This window comes from Microcaecilia unicolor, chromosome 9 (assembly GCF_901765095.1).
Source record: "Microcaecilia unicolor chromosome 9, aMicUni1.1, whole genome shotgun sequence".
Lineage (NCBI taxonomy): Eukaryota > Metazoa > Chordata > Amphibia > Gymnophiona > Siphonopidae > Microcaecilia > Microcaecilia unicolor.
The window spans coordinates 63,829,962-63,848,530 of NC_044039.1; the positions used below are offsets into that span (position 1 = coordinate 63,829,962).

The window sequence follows — 18,569 nt, forward strand, 5'->3', positions numbered from 1 at the left end:
ATTACTAAGAGAGATTAGAGGGACCAAGGTTAGAGAGGTTACTTTTAAGACAGCTGCTTTTGCAGACAATTTATTAGTGTTGTTAACGGAACCTACTCAGTCTTTGCCAAATCTTATGGAACGTTTAGCGGAATATGGTGACTTTTCTGGATTTAGACTGAACCTTATGAAATCAGAGGCTTTAGCTAGCACTGAAGAACTCAGGAATGAGTGGGGGGATAGCTTTCCACTGCGCTGGGCACAAGGATCCTTTCGTTACTTGGGAATTCAACTGCCGATGAAAACGGGTCAAATATATGATCTCAATGTTTTGCAGTCGCTTAAGGACACGAAGAATCAATTACTGGTGTGGTCTTCACCTCCTTTTTCTCTTATGGAAAGGGTACACTTATACCGAATGATAAATCTTTCCGTGCTGGCTTTATGCCTTGGAGTCCTTACCATTGCGGCTATTAAGGCGAGATTTGGATACTCTTCGGAGAATGGTGGTGAAATTCTATTCAGCAGGAAAGAAGCCTAAGATGAGACGGCAAAACTTGGTGGGGACCCCAAATCAGGGGGGAACTGGGTCTACCGGATATGCGTTTATATAATCAAGCATGTTTATTACGCCATTTGCGAGACTGGATCTTGAGCACTATCACTTACACAGATTTGGTTATGGAACGGGCATATTTTTACCCTTGGCATCTGAATTATTTTTTACATGTACCCTGAAAAAGATTTCCTGAGAGGATTCGATATAGTGTGCTGCTTAGACCTCTATGGTATTTGTGGAGAGAGTTGCTTCAGAGGTGGGGACAGAACCCAACCAGTAGTGTATTACTACCATTATATGGAAATGACGATTTTACACCAGGTAGAGAGAATGTTGTTTTTCATAAACTTAAAGATCAGGGAGTGGCGCTGCTATAAAGTTTTATTCAGGCTGAAGGGGCACTAATTTTAGCAAACGATTTTATGCAGAAGTGTTCACGAGGCCCAACAACAATTTTGGCTTATCAACAATTGTCCCATTATGTGCACAGTCTCCCGAGAGACGGCTTATCGCTGGATTTTGGGAAAAGGTTGAGGGAATTCCTAGAGGGAGATGCGATCGGGCAAGTGTCGGTGTCATGGTTTCATAAGGAATTGGAGAGAGGACAAACAGTTAGGAACGTACAAGAGGTAGCAGCCAGATGGAGTCAGGATATGCAGAAACTGGTATCTGGCCATACCAAAATAGCTTCTCTTGTAGGGGTGACACGGGTCGTACATAGTGCGGAACTCCAGGAGTGTCAGTTCAGAGCGGTGCACAGAGCGTATTTCTCTAAGAGAAGGGCATTTCATGCGGAAGTGGTAGATACAGATAAATGTCAAAACTGCGAACAGGAGGGTGCATCTTTTATGCATTGCATATGGCAGTGCAGACATATCAAATTATTTTGGTCAGACCTTTCCAAATTGTTTAGTAGGGTATTAGGATACCCAGTAGCTGTTCAGTATTATTTGCCTAAGGGGAGATGGCACACAGGGGGAACGTATTTTCCTAAGCAAGTCACGGTATAGTGGGGAAAAATGTTTTCTTAACCACTGGCTATCGGACAGACCTCCCACATACTGGTATTGGAGGAATAAACTACACCAACTCATGCTATGGGAATCCTGGGGGGCAAGACTCTCGCCTAAAAGGCAACGAGTCTCCCTGGTACTGAGATGAGCAGTAGGTCCCAGCTGGCAGAATGGTGTACAATGCCCTCTTTCAGCATCATTCAAGGTAAGAACTAAGTGCTGTAACGTGGCTAACACATGAACGGGATCTAAAAGTGTCTTACAAAAATGGCCACTACCTCATGGACTACCGGAAACAAAACAGGGCACACTCTGACCCAGTAAGCAGAGGGAAAAGCACCATGGGAGTAGAGCCCACTACCCTACACCCACCACAATGCATTGCTGATGTGACTCTGCAGTGCACCTAACAGAAAAGGTGTCACACTCACCTGAGAGCCACATCACAACCAGGGAAAGGCTGTCGGAGGATAGAACACGTTCTGCTGTCATGGAGGTGGGTACGGCATTTGAGGCTGGCATACAGGCTGGGAAAAAAAGTTTTTAAAGTGGGTTTTGTTTGGTGGGAGGGGTTAGTGACCACTGGGGGAGTCAGGGCAGGTGATCCCCAATTCCCTCCAGTGGTCATCTGGTCAGTTGGGGCACTTTTTTGGGACTTGTTCGTGAAAAAAAAGGGTCCAAAAAAGTGACCCAAAATCGCGGTAAAAACGCCTTTTTTCACGATTATCAGCTAAAGACGCCCATCTCTCTTCGGCTGATAACCACACCCCAGTCCCACCTTCGCCACGCCTCCAACACGCCCCCATGATCTTTGTTCGTCTCCGCGATGGACTGCAGTTGAGGACGCCAAAAATCGGGTTTCGATTATACCAATTTGGGCGCCCAGGGGAAAAGGACGCCCATCTCCTGATTTGGGTCGCTTTTTGGACGCCTTTTACTTTCGAAAATAAGCTGGAGTGTCACTGAAATACTGAGCACCAAAATATTAAAATATTAATGAAAAAAAATAGTTATAGAAAGTAATTAATATTTGTTAAAATTGTGGGTTAATTAGTGTATGAAAATAGTTTTTTTAAATCCCAAAGTATGTTGACACCTCAATAATAGTACTTATTAAATTTAATTGCCAGACCCTTGACCATTCTTCTAATGTTTGGAGAGATTCCTTCTCAATGTTTCTATTCCCTCCAGGGTATCCACTCTATTGGCTATTTTCGTGTCGTCCGCAAAAAGGCAAACCTTTCCTTCCAACCCTTCAGCAATATTCCACACAATACATTAAACAGAATCGGCCCTAGCACCAACTCCTGAGGAACTCCAATGCTCACCTTCCTTTCCTCTGAGCGGATTCTGTTTACCACCATCCTCTGCCACCTATCGGTCAACTAGTTTCCTATCCAGTTCACCACTTTTGGTCCTAAGTTCAGCCCTCTCAGCTTATTCATGAGTCTTCTGTGAGGGATCGTATCAAAGGCTTTGCTGAAATCCAAGTAGATTACATCTAGTGCACATCCTTCATCCAGTTATTTGGTCACCCTGTCAAAGAAGTCAATAAAATTCATTTGGCAGGATTTTCCTTTGATAAAGCCATGTTGCCTCGGATCCTATAACCCAATTGTTTTCTAGAAAGTTAACTATCCTTTCTTTCCATAGTGACTCCATCATTTTTCCTACCACCGATGTGAGACTTACCGGTCTGTAGTTTCCCACTTCTTCCCTATCTCCACTTTTATGAAGAGGAACCACATTCGCTCGTCTCCAATCCCACGGAACCTCTCCCGTCTCTAAAGATCTATTAAATAAATCTTTAATAGGTCCCATCCGGCTCCACCTTCAGATTCTCAAGCTGTTTATAAACGCTTTCTTCCGTAAATGGCGCAGTATCCATTCTATTCCCAGATATTCCGTCGGAAACCAACCGCGGTCCTTCTCCAGGATTTTTTCCTGTGAACACTGAAGAGAAGTAACTGGTTAGCATGTTCGCTTTACCCTCGTTACTCTCCACATAGCCACTTTCATTCAGTCTTGTAATTCCATTCCTATCTTTTCTCCTTTCTCCAGTATATCTGAAAAAGGTCTTGTCACCTCTCTTTACATCTTTAGCCATTTTTTTCTTCCACTTGCACTTTCGCTAGCCGTATTTCCCTCTTTGCTTCTTTGAGTTAAATCCTATAATCTTTTCCGTGATCCTCTTGTTGTATCCTTCTGTATTTCTTGTATGAAGCCTCTTTTGTTTTTATTTTTTTCAGCTACTTGTTTGGAGAACCATATAGGCTTCCTGTTTCTCTTGTTTTTGTTTACTTCCCTTGCTTAAAGATCAGTTGCCATATTTATAGTAGCCTTTATTTTGGACCACTGATTTTCCACTTCACCTACGCCTTCTCATGCCAACAGCTCCTTCTGAGGTATTCCCCCGTTTTACCAAAATCAGTATGTCTGAAATCCAATACTTTGAGTTTTGTGCGACCGCACTCTGCCTTTGCCTTATATCAAACCATATCATGTGATGATCACTATTACATAAGTGGGCACCCACCCGGATGTTGGAAACACTTCCTCCATTTGTGAGCATTAGATCCAGCATCGACCCTTCCCTCGTGGGTTCCTTCACCATTTATCTGAGCAAGGCACTTTGACAGGCATCCACAATCTTTCTACTTCTTTCTGATTCTGCCTACAGGACGTTCCAATCCACATCAGGCAAGTTGAAATCTCCCAACTGTAGCACCTCTCCTTTCATACTAATCTCTTAAATATCTTCTATCAGATCCTTGTCTAGCTTCTCCATTTGTGCAGGAGGTCTGTAGATAATCCCTGTGTAGATACAGGTTCCAACATCTTTTCAGGACGATCCATAAAGCTTCTTCCTTTCCCCAGGTTCCCCGCATTTCAGTCGCTCTGATATTGTCTCTCACATACAGCGCCACTCCTCCACCTCTTCGGCCCTCCCTATCCTTCCTAAAAAGATTACAGCCCAGTATGGTCACATCCCATTCATGAGAATCATTGAACATCTCTGTAATAGCAACAATATCCAAGTTTTCTTTAAACAACAGGGCTTGCAAGTCTTGAATCTTTTTACTTAGACTGCAAGCATTTCTGCTTATTGCTTTCCATGTGCTAAGTGAGTTTGGGTGGTTTTCTACATTTAGATGACCTTTCCCTCTGCCATCATGTTTATTCTGGGAGTGACTTTCTGAATTCCCTTGTTTCCTTTTGTCACCCCCACCTTCTAGTTTAAATGTCTAGAAAAATATGCTCCTCAGCATCTAGCTTACTCTGGCTACCCCCTCCCTTTGTTATTCGCCTTGATGTCACTCACTCTTCAGCTATCAGTTATGCATCGTTAAAAACCCACCTCTACAACAGCTTTTAGTTCAACTAAGTGGTAATGTGTGTGTTTACTGGACTCTACCTTTTGGCCCTTTGCAGTGTATCAAATCTCTGTAAATAAATAAACAAATATGCATTACTCAAATACCCTCTAATTTTCATTTGAAAATCCAGTTAAATCAGTACAGAGAAAAGTCTGCATATACCGGTCGATATTCCACCTGCGGTGGTCAGCTTTTTTTTATACCCTGGCTGCTACAGGCTGAATAAAACCTGGATATTTAGTGCCAGGCCATATCCAGCTACCAGAACTGAATATCCGAGTCTTGCACGGTCACTGGAAGTTATCAAGGTATCACCAATATTCAACAGCTGTACCCAGATAGCTAAACCAGTTAAATTAGGTGAGACTTTTTAATGTCCTAAATTAGCTGGGTTATTTTCTAGGTACTGTTGCTGAATATTGACAGTGCCTGGATAACTTCTGGTCCATGTCAGCTCTATTCCTGGATCACAGCACTCTCCAGTTAAGTGCTACTGGACTGCCAAATGTGTGCTCTCGAACTGCACAGCACTATCTAATGGGGCAGGACGGCATACACATGAGAGGAGACTGGGCAGGACTCTCACTTACATGCACAGCTTATGGAATACTATAAGTTACGCATGTATCTTTGGCATCTAGAAACAAGCATTTACACCAGTTCTATGGCTTATATAAGTGCATATGCCCCTGTAAACCCATTTATGCTAGTATTGTATAAAGGAAAATGTTATGATTGGGGTCTGAACCCCTCTCAAACTTACCTCTTTCCTGGGGGTCAGCTTCTTAGCTGGCTTCTGTTTCTTTTCTCTGTCCTTTCTGAGCTGGCTCTGTCTCTCTGTGCTGGCAGCTTCCAGCAGCATGGCTCTAATTGTTTCACTATACTGCACCTGTGTGTGTGTTGCCTGAGTTGCTCTACCTCTCTTTGGGTGTACTGGCTTCAAGTGCTTCACAGTGTTGCATTGGTATGGGTTGGGCCTCTCTGGGTCAGTGTGCTTTTGCCTAGGTCTAGGGAGTGTGACATCATCAGGGAGGGCCTTGATAAGGAAGTGGTGTTGTTTCCTTCAGGGCCTTTGCAACAGTGGTGTTTGCTTTAGGTAGGGTGGTGCAGTGTGCACTTCTGACTTTGTGTCTAGTTTCCCTGCTTGCTTTTGCTAAGGTCCAGGTTAGTGTTAGTGCAGTGTGCACTGGTGACTGTGTGTTTAGCTTTCCTGCTTTTCCCTTATGGTTCCCCTGCTTTTCCCTCTTGGTTTTGGAAGCATTGCTGTGTGTAGGGCTTTGGAAGCTCTGTTGCTGATAGAAGTACTTCAGGGTTTGGTGTTGTTAGGAACACTGCAGAGTTTGCTGTTAGAAGTACTTCTGGTGTTTGTGCTATTGGGAGCATTGCAGTCTTTGGTGTTTGGTGATTTAGAATCACTTTTAGCTTATGTGTTAGCTTCCCTGCTTTTTCCTTGTGGCTCCCCTGTCTTCCCTTTTAGTGCTAGGAGCTCTTCTGGTTGCTTGCCAGAGTAGTGCTTAGGAAGCACCTTGTTAGTTGTTTCTAGCTTGCTAGAGCAGTGCTTAGGTAGCTGGTTAGTTCTGTGTTTAGCTTATTAGTGTAAAGCTCTGCTTGTAGCTTGGTGCTTAGTAGCACCTGTGTTAGCTTTGTGTTTAGTTCCCTGCTCTGTTAGTTTAGGGCTTAGGAAGTCCCGTTCTTGAGCAGGGATTAGGAGCTCCTGTTTAGTATAGGGCTTAGGAAGTCCTTTTGTCAGTTTACTGTTAGGAACACTCCTGCTGGTTTAGGGCTTGGGAGCACGTAGATCAGTTTAGGTTTAGGAGCACTTCTGTTTCCAGTCCTGGTCCCTGTGTCATCCGGTATCCAGTAAGTCCTGCCGGCTACTCGAACCCAGGAGCTCAACTTCTGGGGGGCTTAGTAGCTAAGTGCAGGTGAAGCTGTACGGACCAGTCCAGTGTGCTCCAGTCAAGTGTGTTCCGGTCCGGTGTGTTCCAGTCTGGTGCGCTCCAGTCCAGTGTGTTCCGGTGTGTGTTCCAGTCCTGTGTCCTCCAGTCCGGGGGATTCCAGTCCATGTGTTCCGGTTTGCTGGGCAGTGCCTGCAGTCCCTGCCGGTGTGCTTGCCCAGTGTTGGTTGGTGGGTTTTGCCTGCTGCTGTCGCTCCTCGGCAGCAGCCCAAGGGCTCACGTTTGCTCCAGAGCCCGGCCCCGCGGGCTCTGAACCTGAGAACCTGACAGAAAATAAGTGCCTGCCTTCTTTTATAGAAGAGGTGCCGCCCTCCAGGTGCCTAAACCTGGCACAGTTATAGAATTGCCATCCTCATGTGTAAATGACTACATGCTCCCTTTGATTGACCTCCCTATGCGTAATTCCATCTCTGGATCCAGAGAATTCCTAATTCTCCATCATCCTAATTGTAAAAAGATTGCTTACAAAACAGTCCTCTCTGCTGACTTCTCCTATTAATGTACTAATTGGTGTAATCTTCTTCCAAGGGCTGTTAGATCTGTACATGATAATGAAAGACAGGAATAATCCCTTTTATGCAAAATGCATTTTCAAACTTTATCCTGTATAACTGCTTATAATTTGATATTGTTACACAATAGAACCTTGTAAAACAATTCATAAACTCATTCTTGTAATGTTTCATATGGCCATATATAGAAGATTTACTCAACATTTTTCCTTTATCAGAAGATTTATAACTGTAATATGTATGTTCTAAATTGTCTAGATTGTAAGCCACATTTTGAACCTGAACTTGCTTTGAGATAATGCGGGATATAAATGTCATTATAAATAAATAATTAATTAATGCACATTACCTGTCATGTCAGCACAGTAAGTGATATCAAGGCCTTGCACTGTTATTGTAATTCACATACACTGAGAGCACACTTTTGTAAAATAGTCCCCAAGTCTCTTTTGTCATGTTACAGTACCTGGTTGCAAACATTGCTCTCAAGGAGGAGAAGGTGGCTGCATCTTCTTTCAATGCCTTTAACTCATTTCTCAGCTTTGTCATAGTTTCCGTTACCATGGTCTTCTCATTCTCATATTTGTTCTTCAGGTTTGAAAGTGCAATTTCTGCTGTCTGCGGTAAAAGGTATCAAGTCAGAACAGAACATGTAAAACCTGAATGGCATACTGTTTTTTTCCTGTTCATGATTTATTATTGGTGTTTCTATTACATCTATAAATAATCAGTGTGACCTCACATGTGTATTATTTCTGGGACTGTGAGAAGCAATACCACCATAAGTATGTGATCAAACTAAAAATATTTTTCATTTTCATAATCCAGTGACCAGGAAGAGAGTCATTTGGGCTGACATTCAGGGCTATTTGACCCAGTTAAGTAGCACTGACCAGGTCACACCTGATTTTCAGTGTCACATAACCAGATAGGGCTGCTGAAAATCTGGGCAGAATGTCTCAGCACTGTCCGGTGGTACAGTCAGGATCAGGACACACCCGAGAGTTGGCTGGCTAGCAGAATATTCAGTCTGCTAACTGGATAACTATCTGCATAAAGTCAGGACAGTAAAAAGGCTGCCCTAACTTTATCCAGGTAGCTGTCTGAGTACCAGTCTTATTGCCAGTATCCACATAAATGCTGACAGCCACATTATACCAGTATCCGATATAAAAAACCCATAGTGCCCCATGTTTTAAAAATGCTGATGACTGTGGGTTGAATATTGCCCCATTGTATTTACTAGTGATGTCATTAATGACATGAATAATCACATTTGTTGACGGGAAGGTAATTTTCAAAGCCATTTCCAGAGCAATATCCTTACCTCCAGAACTGGGCTTTTGACCCGATATGTGGGTTAAAATGTATATGTGCAACATGTAGATACATATTTTTACCTGAAGTGAATAGAATTGTTTCTGTGAATAGGATTTGGGGTGGTTTGTCTCTTATGTGCATACTTTTGAAAATTCTAGCACATGTACATAATTTTTCATGGAAAATGTGTGCATCAATAGCAATTGCACATAGATTTCCTGGGGCAATTTTTAAAGTGCAACTACACACCTACTTTCGTTGTGAAAATCCAGCAAAGTCTGCACAGTGAACAATATATGTATAATTTTCACTGTGCAGACTTCTGGGGTAATTTTATGTACATAAAACATAGATCAATATTCAAAAGCACCTATCTGGATAGCAGCACCTGCTATCTGGAGACATGCTGCTGACAGGGATATTCAGCAGCATAATCCAAAAAACACTGATCTGGAACCTCTTTACATTTATTTGTGAGATCCCTGCACATATTACTTTATAGTAATCAATCTGCACAAAAATAGGCACTTAGAGGATATAAGGATAAACATATACACATATGCCCTGCCTGATCTGATTAGAGCTGGTCCTGGGGCAGGGTTATGTGCATATTTTATATATTATGGGGGAAATTATGTAACTGCGCACCTCCATTTAGGCACCCCAGTACTGTCCAGTGAGAACCTATTCTATAATGGCATCTGTGCATCCAGATACCATTATAGAATATTAGCATAACTTGGCATTTGTCAAACCTTGCAATTTAGGCATCCATATTTGCATCTGCCATAAATCTGGCACATCTACGTCCTGTCCATGTGAAAAACACTCCCCATTTATGGCACTTACAGGTGCCCTTACAGATTAGCACTTAGTGCTTGGCTTGCCACTTAAGCAATCCTTAGCTGCACATGTGCTAGTATTCTGTATGATTATGCGTGCAGGTGGTATATAAATTCAGGCAACCAGTTATAGAATTGCCCTTAATGAAGGTAATTTTATAAAGAGGAGCCTATTTTAGGCACCAAGGAGTGGCCTGCTTCGGAGCTTTTTATATAAAGGAAAATAGGTGTCTACTTTTCGTTATAGGATACTACTACTACTATTTAGCATTTCTATAGTGCTACAAAGCATATGCAGCGCTGCACAAACATAGATGAAAGACAGTCCCTGCTCAAAGAGCTTACAATCTAGTAGTCAAAAAATAAAGCAAGCAGATCAATTAATGTGTAGAGGAAAGAGGAGAGGAGGGTAGGTGGAGGCGAGTGGTTACAAGTCAAAAGCAATGTTAAAGAGGTGGGCTTTCAATCTAGATTTAAAGATGGTCAAGGATGGGGCAAGACGTAGGATACTAGCATAGAAGTAAATACATGCATATATTTTAGGCATGACCACTTACACCAGCCATAAAATGGTGTAAATATTTATTTCTAGATTGCTAAAAAAAGTGTGTAAATTATAGTCTTTTATAATTTACATGTATAACTGTGTTCCCCGCCCTTGTTCCACCCATACTCTGCCCGTATAAATGGCCACCTTCAAATTATGTGCTATCACATTTAGGTACCATTTTATAGAATAGCGCATAGCTGGAATATTGGCGTTTATGTGCATATATGCAGACATATGAATGTATATTCCAGTTTTTGGGTCAATTACTGCTCTTGGCACCTACTACTACTACTACTACTATTTAGCATTTCTATAGCGCTACAAGGCGTACGCAGCGCTGCACAAACATAGAAGAAAGACAGTCCCTGCTCAAAGAGCTTACAATCTAATAGACAAAAAATAAATAAAGTAAGCAAATCAAATCAATTAATGTGTACAGGAAGAAGGAGAGGAGGATAGGTGGAGGCGAGTGGTTACAAGTGGTTACGAGTCAAAAGCAATGTTAAAGAGGTGGGCTTTCAGTCTAGATTTAAAGGTGGCCAAGGATGGGGCAAGACGTAGGGGCTCAGGAAGTTTATTCCAGGCGTAGGGTGCAGCGAGACAGAAGGCGCGAAGTCTGGAGTTGGCAGTAGTGGAGAAGGGAACAGATAAGAAGGATTTATCCATGGAGCGGAGTGCACGGGAAGGGGTGTAGGGAAGGATGAGTGTGGAGAGATACTGGGGAGCAGCAGAGTGAGTACATTTATAGGTTAGTAGAAGAAGTTTGAACAGGATATGAAAACGGATAGGGAGCCAGTGAAGCGACTTGAGGAGAGGGGTAGTATGAGTAAAGCGACCCTAGCAGAAGACAAGACGGGCAGCAGAGTTTTGAACCGATTGGAGAGGGGAGAGGTGACTAAGTGGGAGGCCAGCAAGAAGCAGATTGCAGTAGTCTAAACGAGAGGTGACAAGGATGTGGATGAGGGTTTTGGTAGAGTGCTCGGAAAGAAAGGGGCGGATTTTACGGATGTTGTAAAGAAAGAAACGACAGTTCTTGGCGATCTGCTGGATATGATCAGAGAAGGAGAGAGAAGAGTCAAAGATGACCCCAAGGTTTCGAGCTGAGGAGACAGGGAGAATGAGAGAGCCATCAACAGAAATAGAAAACGGGGGGAGTGGGGAGGTGGGTTTGGGGGGAAAAATGAGAAGTTCGGTTTTGGTCATGTTTAATTTCAGGTGGCGTTGAGACATTCAGACAGCAATGTCAGACAAGCACGCTGAAACTTTGGTTTGGATGCAAGGTGAGATATCAGGGGTAGAAAGGTAGATTTGGGAGTCATCAGCATAGAGATGGTAGGAAAAGCCATGGGATGAGATTAATGAACCAAGGGAAGAAGTGTAGATAGAAAAGAGGAGGGGACCAAGAACAGAACCCTGAGGTACGCCGACAGGCAGAGGGATAGAAGTAGAAGAGGATCCACCAGAGTGAACACTAAAGGTGCGGAGAGAGAGGTAGGAAGAGAACCAGGAAAGGACAAAGCCCTGGAATCCAAGTGAGGACAGGGTATCGAGAAGTATGCTGTGATCGACAGTGTCAAAAGCAGCAGAAAGATCAAGAAGAATGAGGATGGAATAGAGACCTCTGGATTTAGCCAGTAATAGGTCATTGGAGACTTTAGTAAGTGCAGTTTCGGTTGAGTGGAGAGGGCGAAAACCAGATTGTAGTGGGTCAAGAATAGCATGTGAGGACAGAAAATCTAGGCAGCGGCGGTGAACATCAGGCTCAAGTAATTTGGAGAGAAAGGGAAGGAGGGAGATGGGTCGGTAATTAGAGGGACAAGTAGGGTCGAGTGAAGGCTTCTTAAGGAGAGGTGTGACCACTGTATGTTTAAAGGCAGCAGGGACAGTTGCAGTGGAAAGTGAGAGGTTGAGAATGTGACATAAAAGGAGTAAGAGCAGGAGAGATGGCATTAAGAAGGTGGGTGGGAATGGGATCAGAGGAACAGGTGGTACATTTTGAGGAAGAAAGGAGGTGTAGTTTCCTCAATAGTAACGTCAGGAAAGGAGGAAAGGGCATGAGGGGAAGGAGAGAGAGGGGAACGGACTAGTGGAGGGAAAGGTGGGGAGGTAGAGAATGCAAGGTTTATCTTTTGAACCTTGTCGTGAAAGAAATCAGCAAGGGTCTGAGGAGATAATGAAGGGGGAGTTGGGGGAGGGGGCACCTTGAGGAGAGAGTTCAATGTGGTGAAGAGAAGTCGAGGGTTAGAGCCAAGAGAGTTGGTCAGTTGGATATAATAATCCTGTTTGGTGCATAAAAGAGCAGATTGGAAGGAGGTCAGCATGAACTTAAAGTGTAAGAAATCAGCAAGGGCCCGAGATTTCTGCCAGATGCGTTCGGCGGAGCGGGTACAGGAATGTAGGTAGCGGATATTAGAAGTCAGCCAAGGCTGGGGTTTTGTACGCCTTATAGGGCGGGTCATCAAAGGTGCAAGAGTGTCTAAGGCAGAGGATAGAGTATTGTTGTAAGAAGAAACAGCCTCATTGACAGACGTGGATAGTGCCACAGTAGAGAGGAGGTTTGAAACATGGGAGGATAGAGACGAAGGGTCAATATCGTGAAGATTCCTAGATAAATTAGATAAGATAGGACGGGACTGGGAGGGAGGAGATTTAAGTGTGAAAGTTATAAGATGGTGATTAGAGAGGGGAAGATCAGAGGCAAGGAAACTAGAGGGTGAACAGTTGGAGGAGAAGATGAGATCAAGACAGTGACCATTTTGATGAGTAGGGGAGGTGGAGCATAGTTGGAGATTAAAGGAGGATGTTAAAGCGAGTAACTTGGAAATATAAGAGTTGGAAGGATCATTAGCAGGAATATTAAAGTCACCAAGGATGAGAGAGGGGGAGGAAGGATCATGGAAGAAGGCAAGCCAGGCATCAAAGTCACTAAGAAAGGATGAAAGAGACTTATCAGGGGGACGATAAATGACCGCTATTCGAAGAGGCAGAGGAGAGAAAAGGCGGATAGAGTGGACTTCAAAGGAGGAAAAACAGTGAGATTGAGGTGGAAGAAGGGGTTGAAATCTGGAGGAGGGAGAGAGAAGTAGTCCAACACCGCCCCCGCAACCAGCAGGGCGAGGAGTATGTGAAAAAAAGATAACCGCCATGGCAGAGGGCTGCGACTGAAGCAGAGTCATCAGGGCAGACCCAGGTATGGCGAGCAGATGGAGGTGACGCGAGATAAAGAGGTCCTGGATATAGGGGAGTTTGTTACAGATAGAGCGGGCATTCCACAGGGTGCAAGAGAAGGGCAGAGAAGAGGAGGGGAGTAGAGGAATAGAGATGAGGTTAGAGAGGTCACGGTGAGATCTGTAGAGTTGGGATAATAGTTGGTGAGGTGGGCCAGGATTGGGATTGATGTCACCGGCTGAGAGTAAGAGAAGGAGTAAAAGAGAGCAGAGGAGAGTAGGAGAGGTGTGGCCACGAAGGCGAGAGGTATTTAGGTGGCATGGGGAAGGCAAAATGGAGGGAAGAAAGAGGCGGAGATTAAAAGCCAAGAGGGAGGAAGAGGGTAGGAGAGAAGGTGAGGTGATGAAGTCAATGGATGGGCAGTGAGTTCCTGTAGCGGAGAGAGATAGGGGGTGAGGGAAAAGATTAGGAAGGGACAGAGCTAGGAAGAGAATGTGAATAGGGGCCATAAACGATTGAGGTACTTTAGCAACTGAAAAAGATTAGATATAAAGAGAAAAATGCCCCGCGCGCCTACCTAGAGTGGAGGCCCTGAGTGGATCGGAGTGGACCTGGGTGTCACCCCGGAGAAGGCTGTAAGGATATGCAGATGAGCTGCAAGTCCTCCACAGCACCTGAAAGGCAGCTGGTGGTAGAGCTGGGCACCTCTCAGCTGAGGCAAGGCTTATCAGGGGTTAGGCCGAAGCCAGCATTCCTCCCCCTGAGGGTGAGCCTGATCCTAGCCAAAAAGCACCTGGAAACTCTGTGCACTTGGAGCGAGGGCCCTGGGAAGGTCGGGGTGGACCTGGAGTCACCCCGGATACAGCTGTGAGGAAATGCAGAAGGGCTGCAAGTCCTCCACAGCACCTGGTGGGAGCGCTGGGCACATAGAGCGGAGGCCCTGAGTGGATCGGAGTGGACCTGTGTGTCACCCCGGAGAAGGCTGTAAGGATTTGCAGATGAGCTGCAAGTCCTCCACAGCACCTGAAAGGCAGCTGGTGGTAGAGCTGGGCACCTCTCAGCTGAGGCAAGGCTTACCAGGGGTTAGGCCGAAGCCAGCATTCCTCCCCCTCCCCCTGAGGGTCGCCTGTTGGTGCCATAGAATTATCTCCCAGGCGCACAGATACATAATATAAAATAGGAAATTTGTTTGGTCCTCGGAGCAGGTGTAACTTTTGTAAGGAAGCTTTTCAGGGGTGGAGGAGGATTCAAATGACAGGAGATGCTGAATCAGTGTGATGCTAATGTAATTCTCCTGATGCAGAAACACTAGAGGATATACTGGTCTGGTACTTTTTATTTGCATTGAAAATTTTGAGGGATGAATGACTATGAGATTGAGCAATTAAAATAGTGATTATAACAATGCTATTGTCGCGTTCTCAAGGACCTTGGCATTCGATCAGGTCCTCGAGGTGGAACTGGAGTTCGTGAGCCCTTGGGCCACTGCCAAGGAGCGGCAGCGGCAGGCAAGACTACCCTGGGACGGGATACACGGAAGAGCAGTACTGGAACTCTGGACTGGAGTAGTACAAGGCAGGCAACTGGAACAGACGAAACAGGAACAGCTTCACCTGCACTTAGCCACCGTTCCTCTGGAGTTGAGCTCCGAAGTGCAGGTGGCCGGCAGGACTTGCAGGATACGCAGGAACTGAAGATCCCGAGGACCCACCCCGGGTCTGGGATACACGAAGTGCAGGTGGCAGGCAGGACTTGCAGGATACGCAGGAACTGAAGATCCCGAGGACCCACCCCGGGTCTGGGATACACGAGGGAGACTAGACTAGGAACTAAACTCAGACAGGGAGCTGCTGCACTACCACTAGCAGGAACCAGAAGACATAGCAAGAGACAAGACAAACGAAAGCTAGCAGGAGCAAAGACTAGGGCAACATACAAGCAAGGCAGACTGGGGATCAGGGAATACCCAGCGGGTAAACTCACTAGCTAGGTAGCAGCAGGAAATAGGGACCACACCCTGGAAACACACACTAGCTAGACAGAGACAGGATTCAGAATATACACTCAGGATATACAAACAGGGTTCAGGATATGCAGACAGGATATAGAAGCAGGGTACAGGATAGACACTCAGGATATATGTTAGCTAGGCAGAGCGGAAAACCGGATAACACTAGCTAGCCAGAACCAGGGTTCAGGATATACACTCAGGATATACAAACAGGGTTCAGGATATGCACACAGGATAAACAAGCAGGGTTCAGGATAGGCAACAGAGCGAACAGAGTAAACCAGGAAGAACAGGCCAAGGGTCTGAAGCCACAGCCGCTCCCCACACCAAGTGGGAACTCACAAAGGCTGAGGCTTCACATGCAGAGGCTTCACCCCAAACACAGAGTAAGCCAGGAGCAGAGGCTTCACCCCAAACACAGAGTAAGCCAGGAACAGAGGCTTCACCCCAACACAGGGTAAGCCTGGAGCAGAGGCTTCACCCCAAACACAGGGTAAGCCAGGAACAGAGGCTTCACCCCAAACACAGGGTAAGCCAGGAACAGAGGCTTCACCCCAAACACAGGGTAAGCCAGGAAGGACCCGCAGTCCACAGACAGACAGTGGCATGGAAGACCCCCCACAGAAAGACACCAGACACAGACACAGAAAGAAGCTGGGCTGGAACCCAGAGAGAGGCTAAGCAGTGGTGCAGCAGACACTTACTAACCTGACCTGGCCTAAGAGCATAACACCATCAATGCAAAGGCCCAGAATGCCAGCACAGCACTTCCTTATGAAGGCTCTCACTGATGAGGTCACCAGCAGCAGGAAGTACCTTGACCCCAAAAAGAGGCTTGACACACATAGGAAGTGAGCCCACAGGAAAGACAAGCAGGAGCCATCTTGGAAGCTGGCATAGAGCCGGTGGCAGCCATCTTAGATGCTGGCTCCCTAGAGAGGCATAGCCCACACAGGTGAGGTCTAGTGAAGCAATCAGGTTCATGCTGGAAGCAGCCAGCACACCAGGACAGAGACAAGACTAACACAAACACAGAAAGAAGCCAGCACAGCCGCTGGCCCCCAGAAATGAGGTAAGTCTGAGGGTGGTCACGGCCACAGACGTGACAGCTATGAAGAGTTCTAACATCTGGTGGCCCCTTTAAATACATTGTTTTATTATAGTAGTTTGTAGTCTGGACCCAGTTGGATTGGTGGTTCTGTTTGAGTGTTGAATTGATTGTAGCCATCCTTTTTTGCAGTTATTTTGGAATTGATTTTTCCCATACAAACAGGGAGGGCAATATTATAATAGACTGCATACATAGGTGGTCTGTGGCCCAACCGTTTGGGAAGGCTAAAGGGGGCAAGGTTAAGGGGTGGGGCTCACATCCATATGTGTCTGACAACACACAGAAAAAAATAAGTAAAAGTAAAATAGTCACAATTAATACCTTTTTATTAAATTTAGATATTAGATATGTATCAAATGTCAAAGAAAAAAGTGGTTGCTCAAAGCATATATTAACCAATGTATACTATTCAAAAATGTTATCAATTATTAAACACTGCTATTTCCATCCATGGAAAATCCCAAAATGAAATGGTCACATTAGTGAAGTAACATCCGGCGACTAGACTTCGCATCATAGGTGGCAATGATCTGCTCAGGGTTAATATCTCCAACAAGATCACGTTCAATGTTCAGTAAACATAAAGCTGTCAGTCTTTCCTGACCCATTGTGGATCTCAGCCAGTTTCGTACACATCTCATGGCAGAAAAGCATCTCTCACAGGTAGCTGTGCCAACAAGAACAGTAAGTACCAGTTTCAAAAGCTTTATAAAATTTGGATAAAAAGGTGTTGAAGCAGCTGCTTTCAGAGTTTTAAGCACTTACCATCACTAAACTACATACACATCTATGGAACAATTCAACATCAGATCCTCCAAAATATTCTAAAACCATGTCTGATGTTATGACAAACTAAAATTAATTTTTAAAGTGTTGATGTCACCTCAGTAAGGCCAACACAAAATCTCTCCACTGCAAAACACTATACACAAACTTGTGCAAAAACACACTCAGAACCTTACCAAACCATAGCAGCACTAATTTCAAGGACAGGACGAGCTACAACCTTTTGCATGGAAAGGCAGCACTGTAATTACACCGGGCTCTAAAACACCAATACACTACCTAGTGAAAAAAAAAAAAAACCAAAAGGGCTGCAAATACTACACGCTAGCAGAATACAGCACCTTGATCACACATGAAAAACACATGACAACAGATATGACACAAGGAACTAGAAATCAAAAGATGTAAAGGCAAAATACTGAACTGGAAAGTTACCTCAAGAAGTCAGACTCGGCATGCAGCAATAACAGAGATATTAAAACTTAAATGTAAAATATCACAGATCCACATTTCCAAAAGCTGGCATATTCCAATTAATAAATTCTAAATAAATTTTTTTTCTACCTTTGTTGTCTGAGCATTTAGTTTTTCTATTCACTTTGGTCCCAGTGTCTTCTGTTTTGTGCAGTGTCTTCTTTCCATATAATATTTTTTCTCTCACCATGCCAACCATCTTCCTGGGTCCTTATACGTCCTGTCTACCATCTGTAGCCCTGTATATCCTTCCTCCAGTTGCAGCACCTGCCCTCAAAGTGTTCCGATCCAGCCCTTAAATTGAGCAGATTCCCCTCCATCCATATCCAGCATTTTTCCTCACTCCCCTTCCCTCCATCCATGTGCATCTACTTCCTCTGTCTTCTCTTCCCTCCATCCATGTCCAGCATTTCTCCTCTCTCCTTTCCCCTCCATCCGTGTGCATCTCCTTCCTTTGTCTTTCCTTCCCTCCATCCCTGTCCAACTCCTCTCTTCCCTGTCCTCCACTCCATCCAACTCCAGATTTCTCCTCTCTTCCCTCCCCTCCATCCATGTGCATCTCCTTCCTGTCTTCCCTCCCCTCCATCCATGTCCAGCAATTCTCCTCTCTCCCCTGCCCCCTCCATCCAGCCAAGTCCAGCAATTCTCCTCTCTCCCCTGCCCAGTGTTTTTTTTGTAGGAAAAAAGGTACCGGTACTCATTATAGGTGGGGCCACCACACCCTTTATACCAACTATGGCACATATAAACAGGCATCATTGAAAATATTATACCAGTATAGGAGAAAAATAACTTGAATTTTTTCATTATAAATAATTTCTGTGGGTGCAATGAGCTGAGCAGCTATGTCTAGCTGGAGCTCGAGAGCCCTCGCCCCGTTAAAGCTGGAAACTGCTCCATTAACTTTAA

At 44.7% G+C, this 18,569-nt stretch overlaps 1 protein-coding gene across 1 annotated transcript in view; it reads right to left on the minus strand.

The window, feature by feature from the left end:
- The window catches only part of BICD1 (BICD cargo adaptor 1), a 1,008,636-nt gene that overhangs the window by 408,844 nt on the left and 581,223 nt on the right, over window positions 1-18,569 (minus strand). The window contains exon 6 of the mRNA XM_030213885.1: window positions 7,865-8,016. Within this exon, the coding sequence (XP_030069745.1) occupies window positions 7,865-8,016 (152 nt within the window). The remainder of the gene's footprint in view (window positions 1-7,864; window positions 8,017-18,569) is intronic.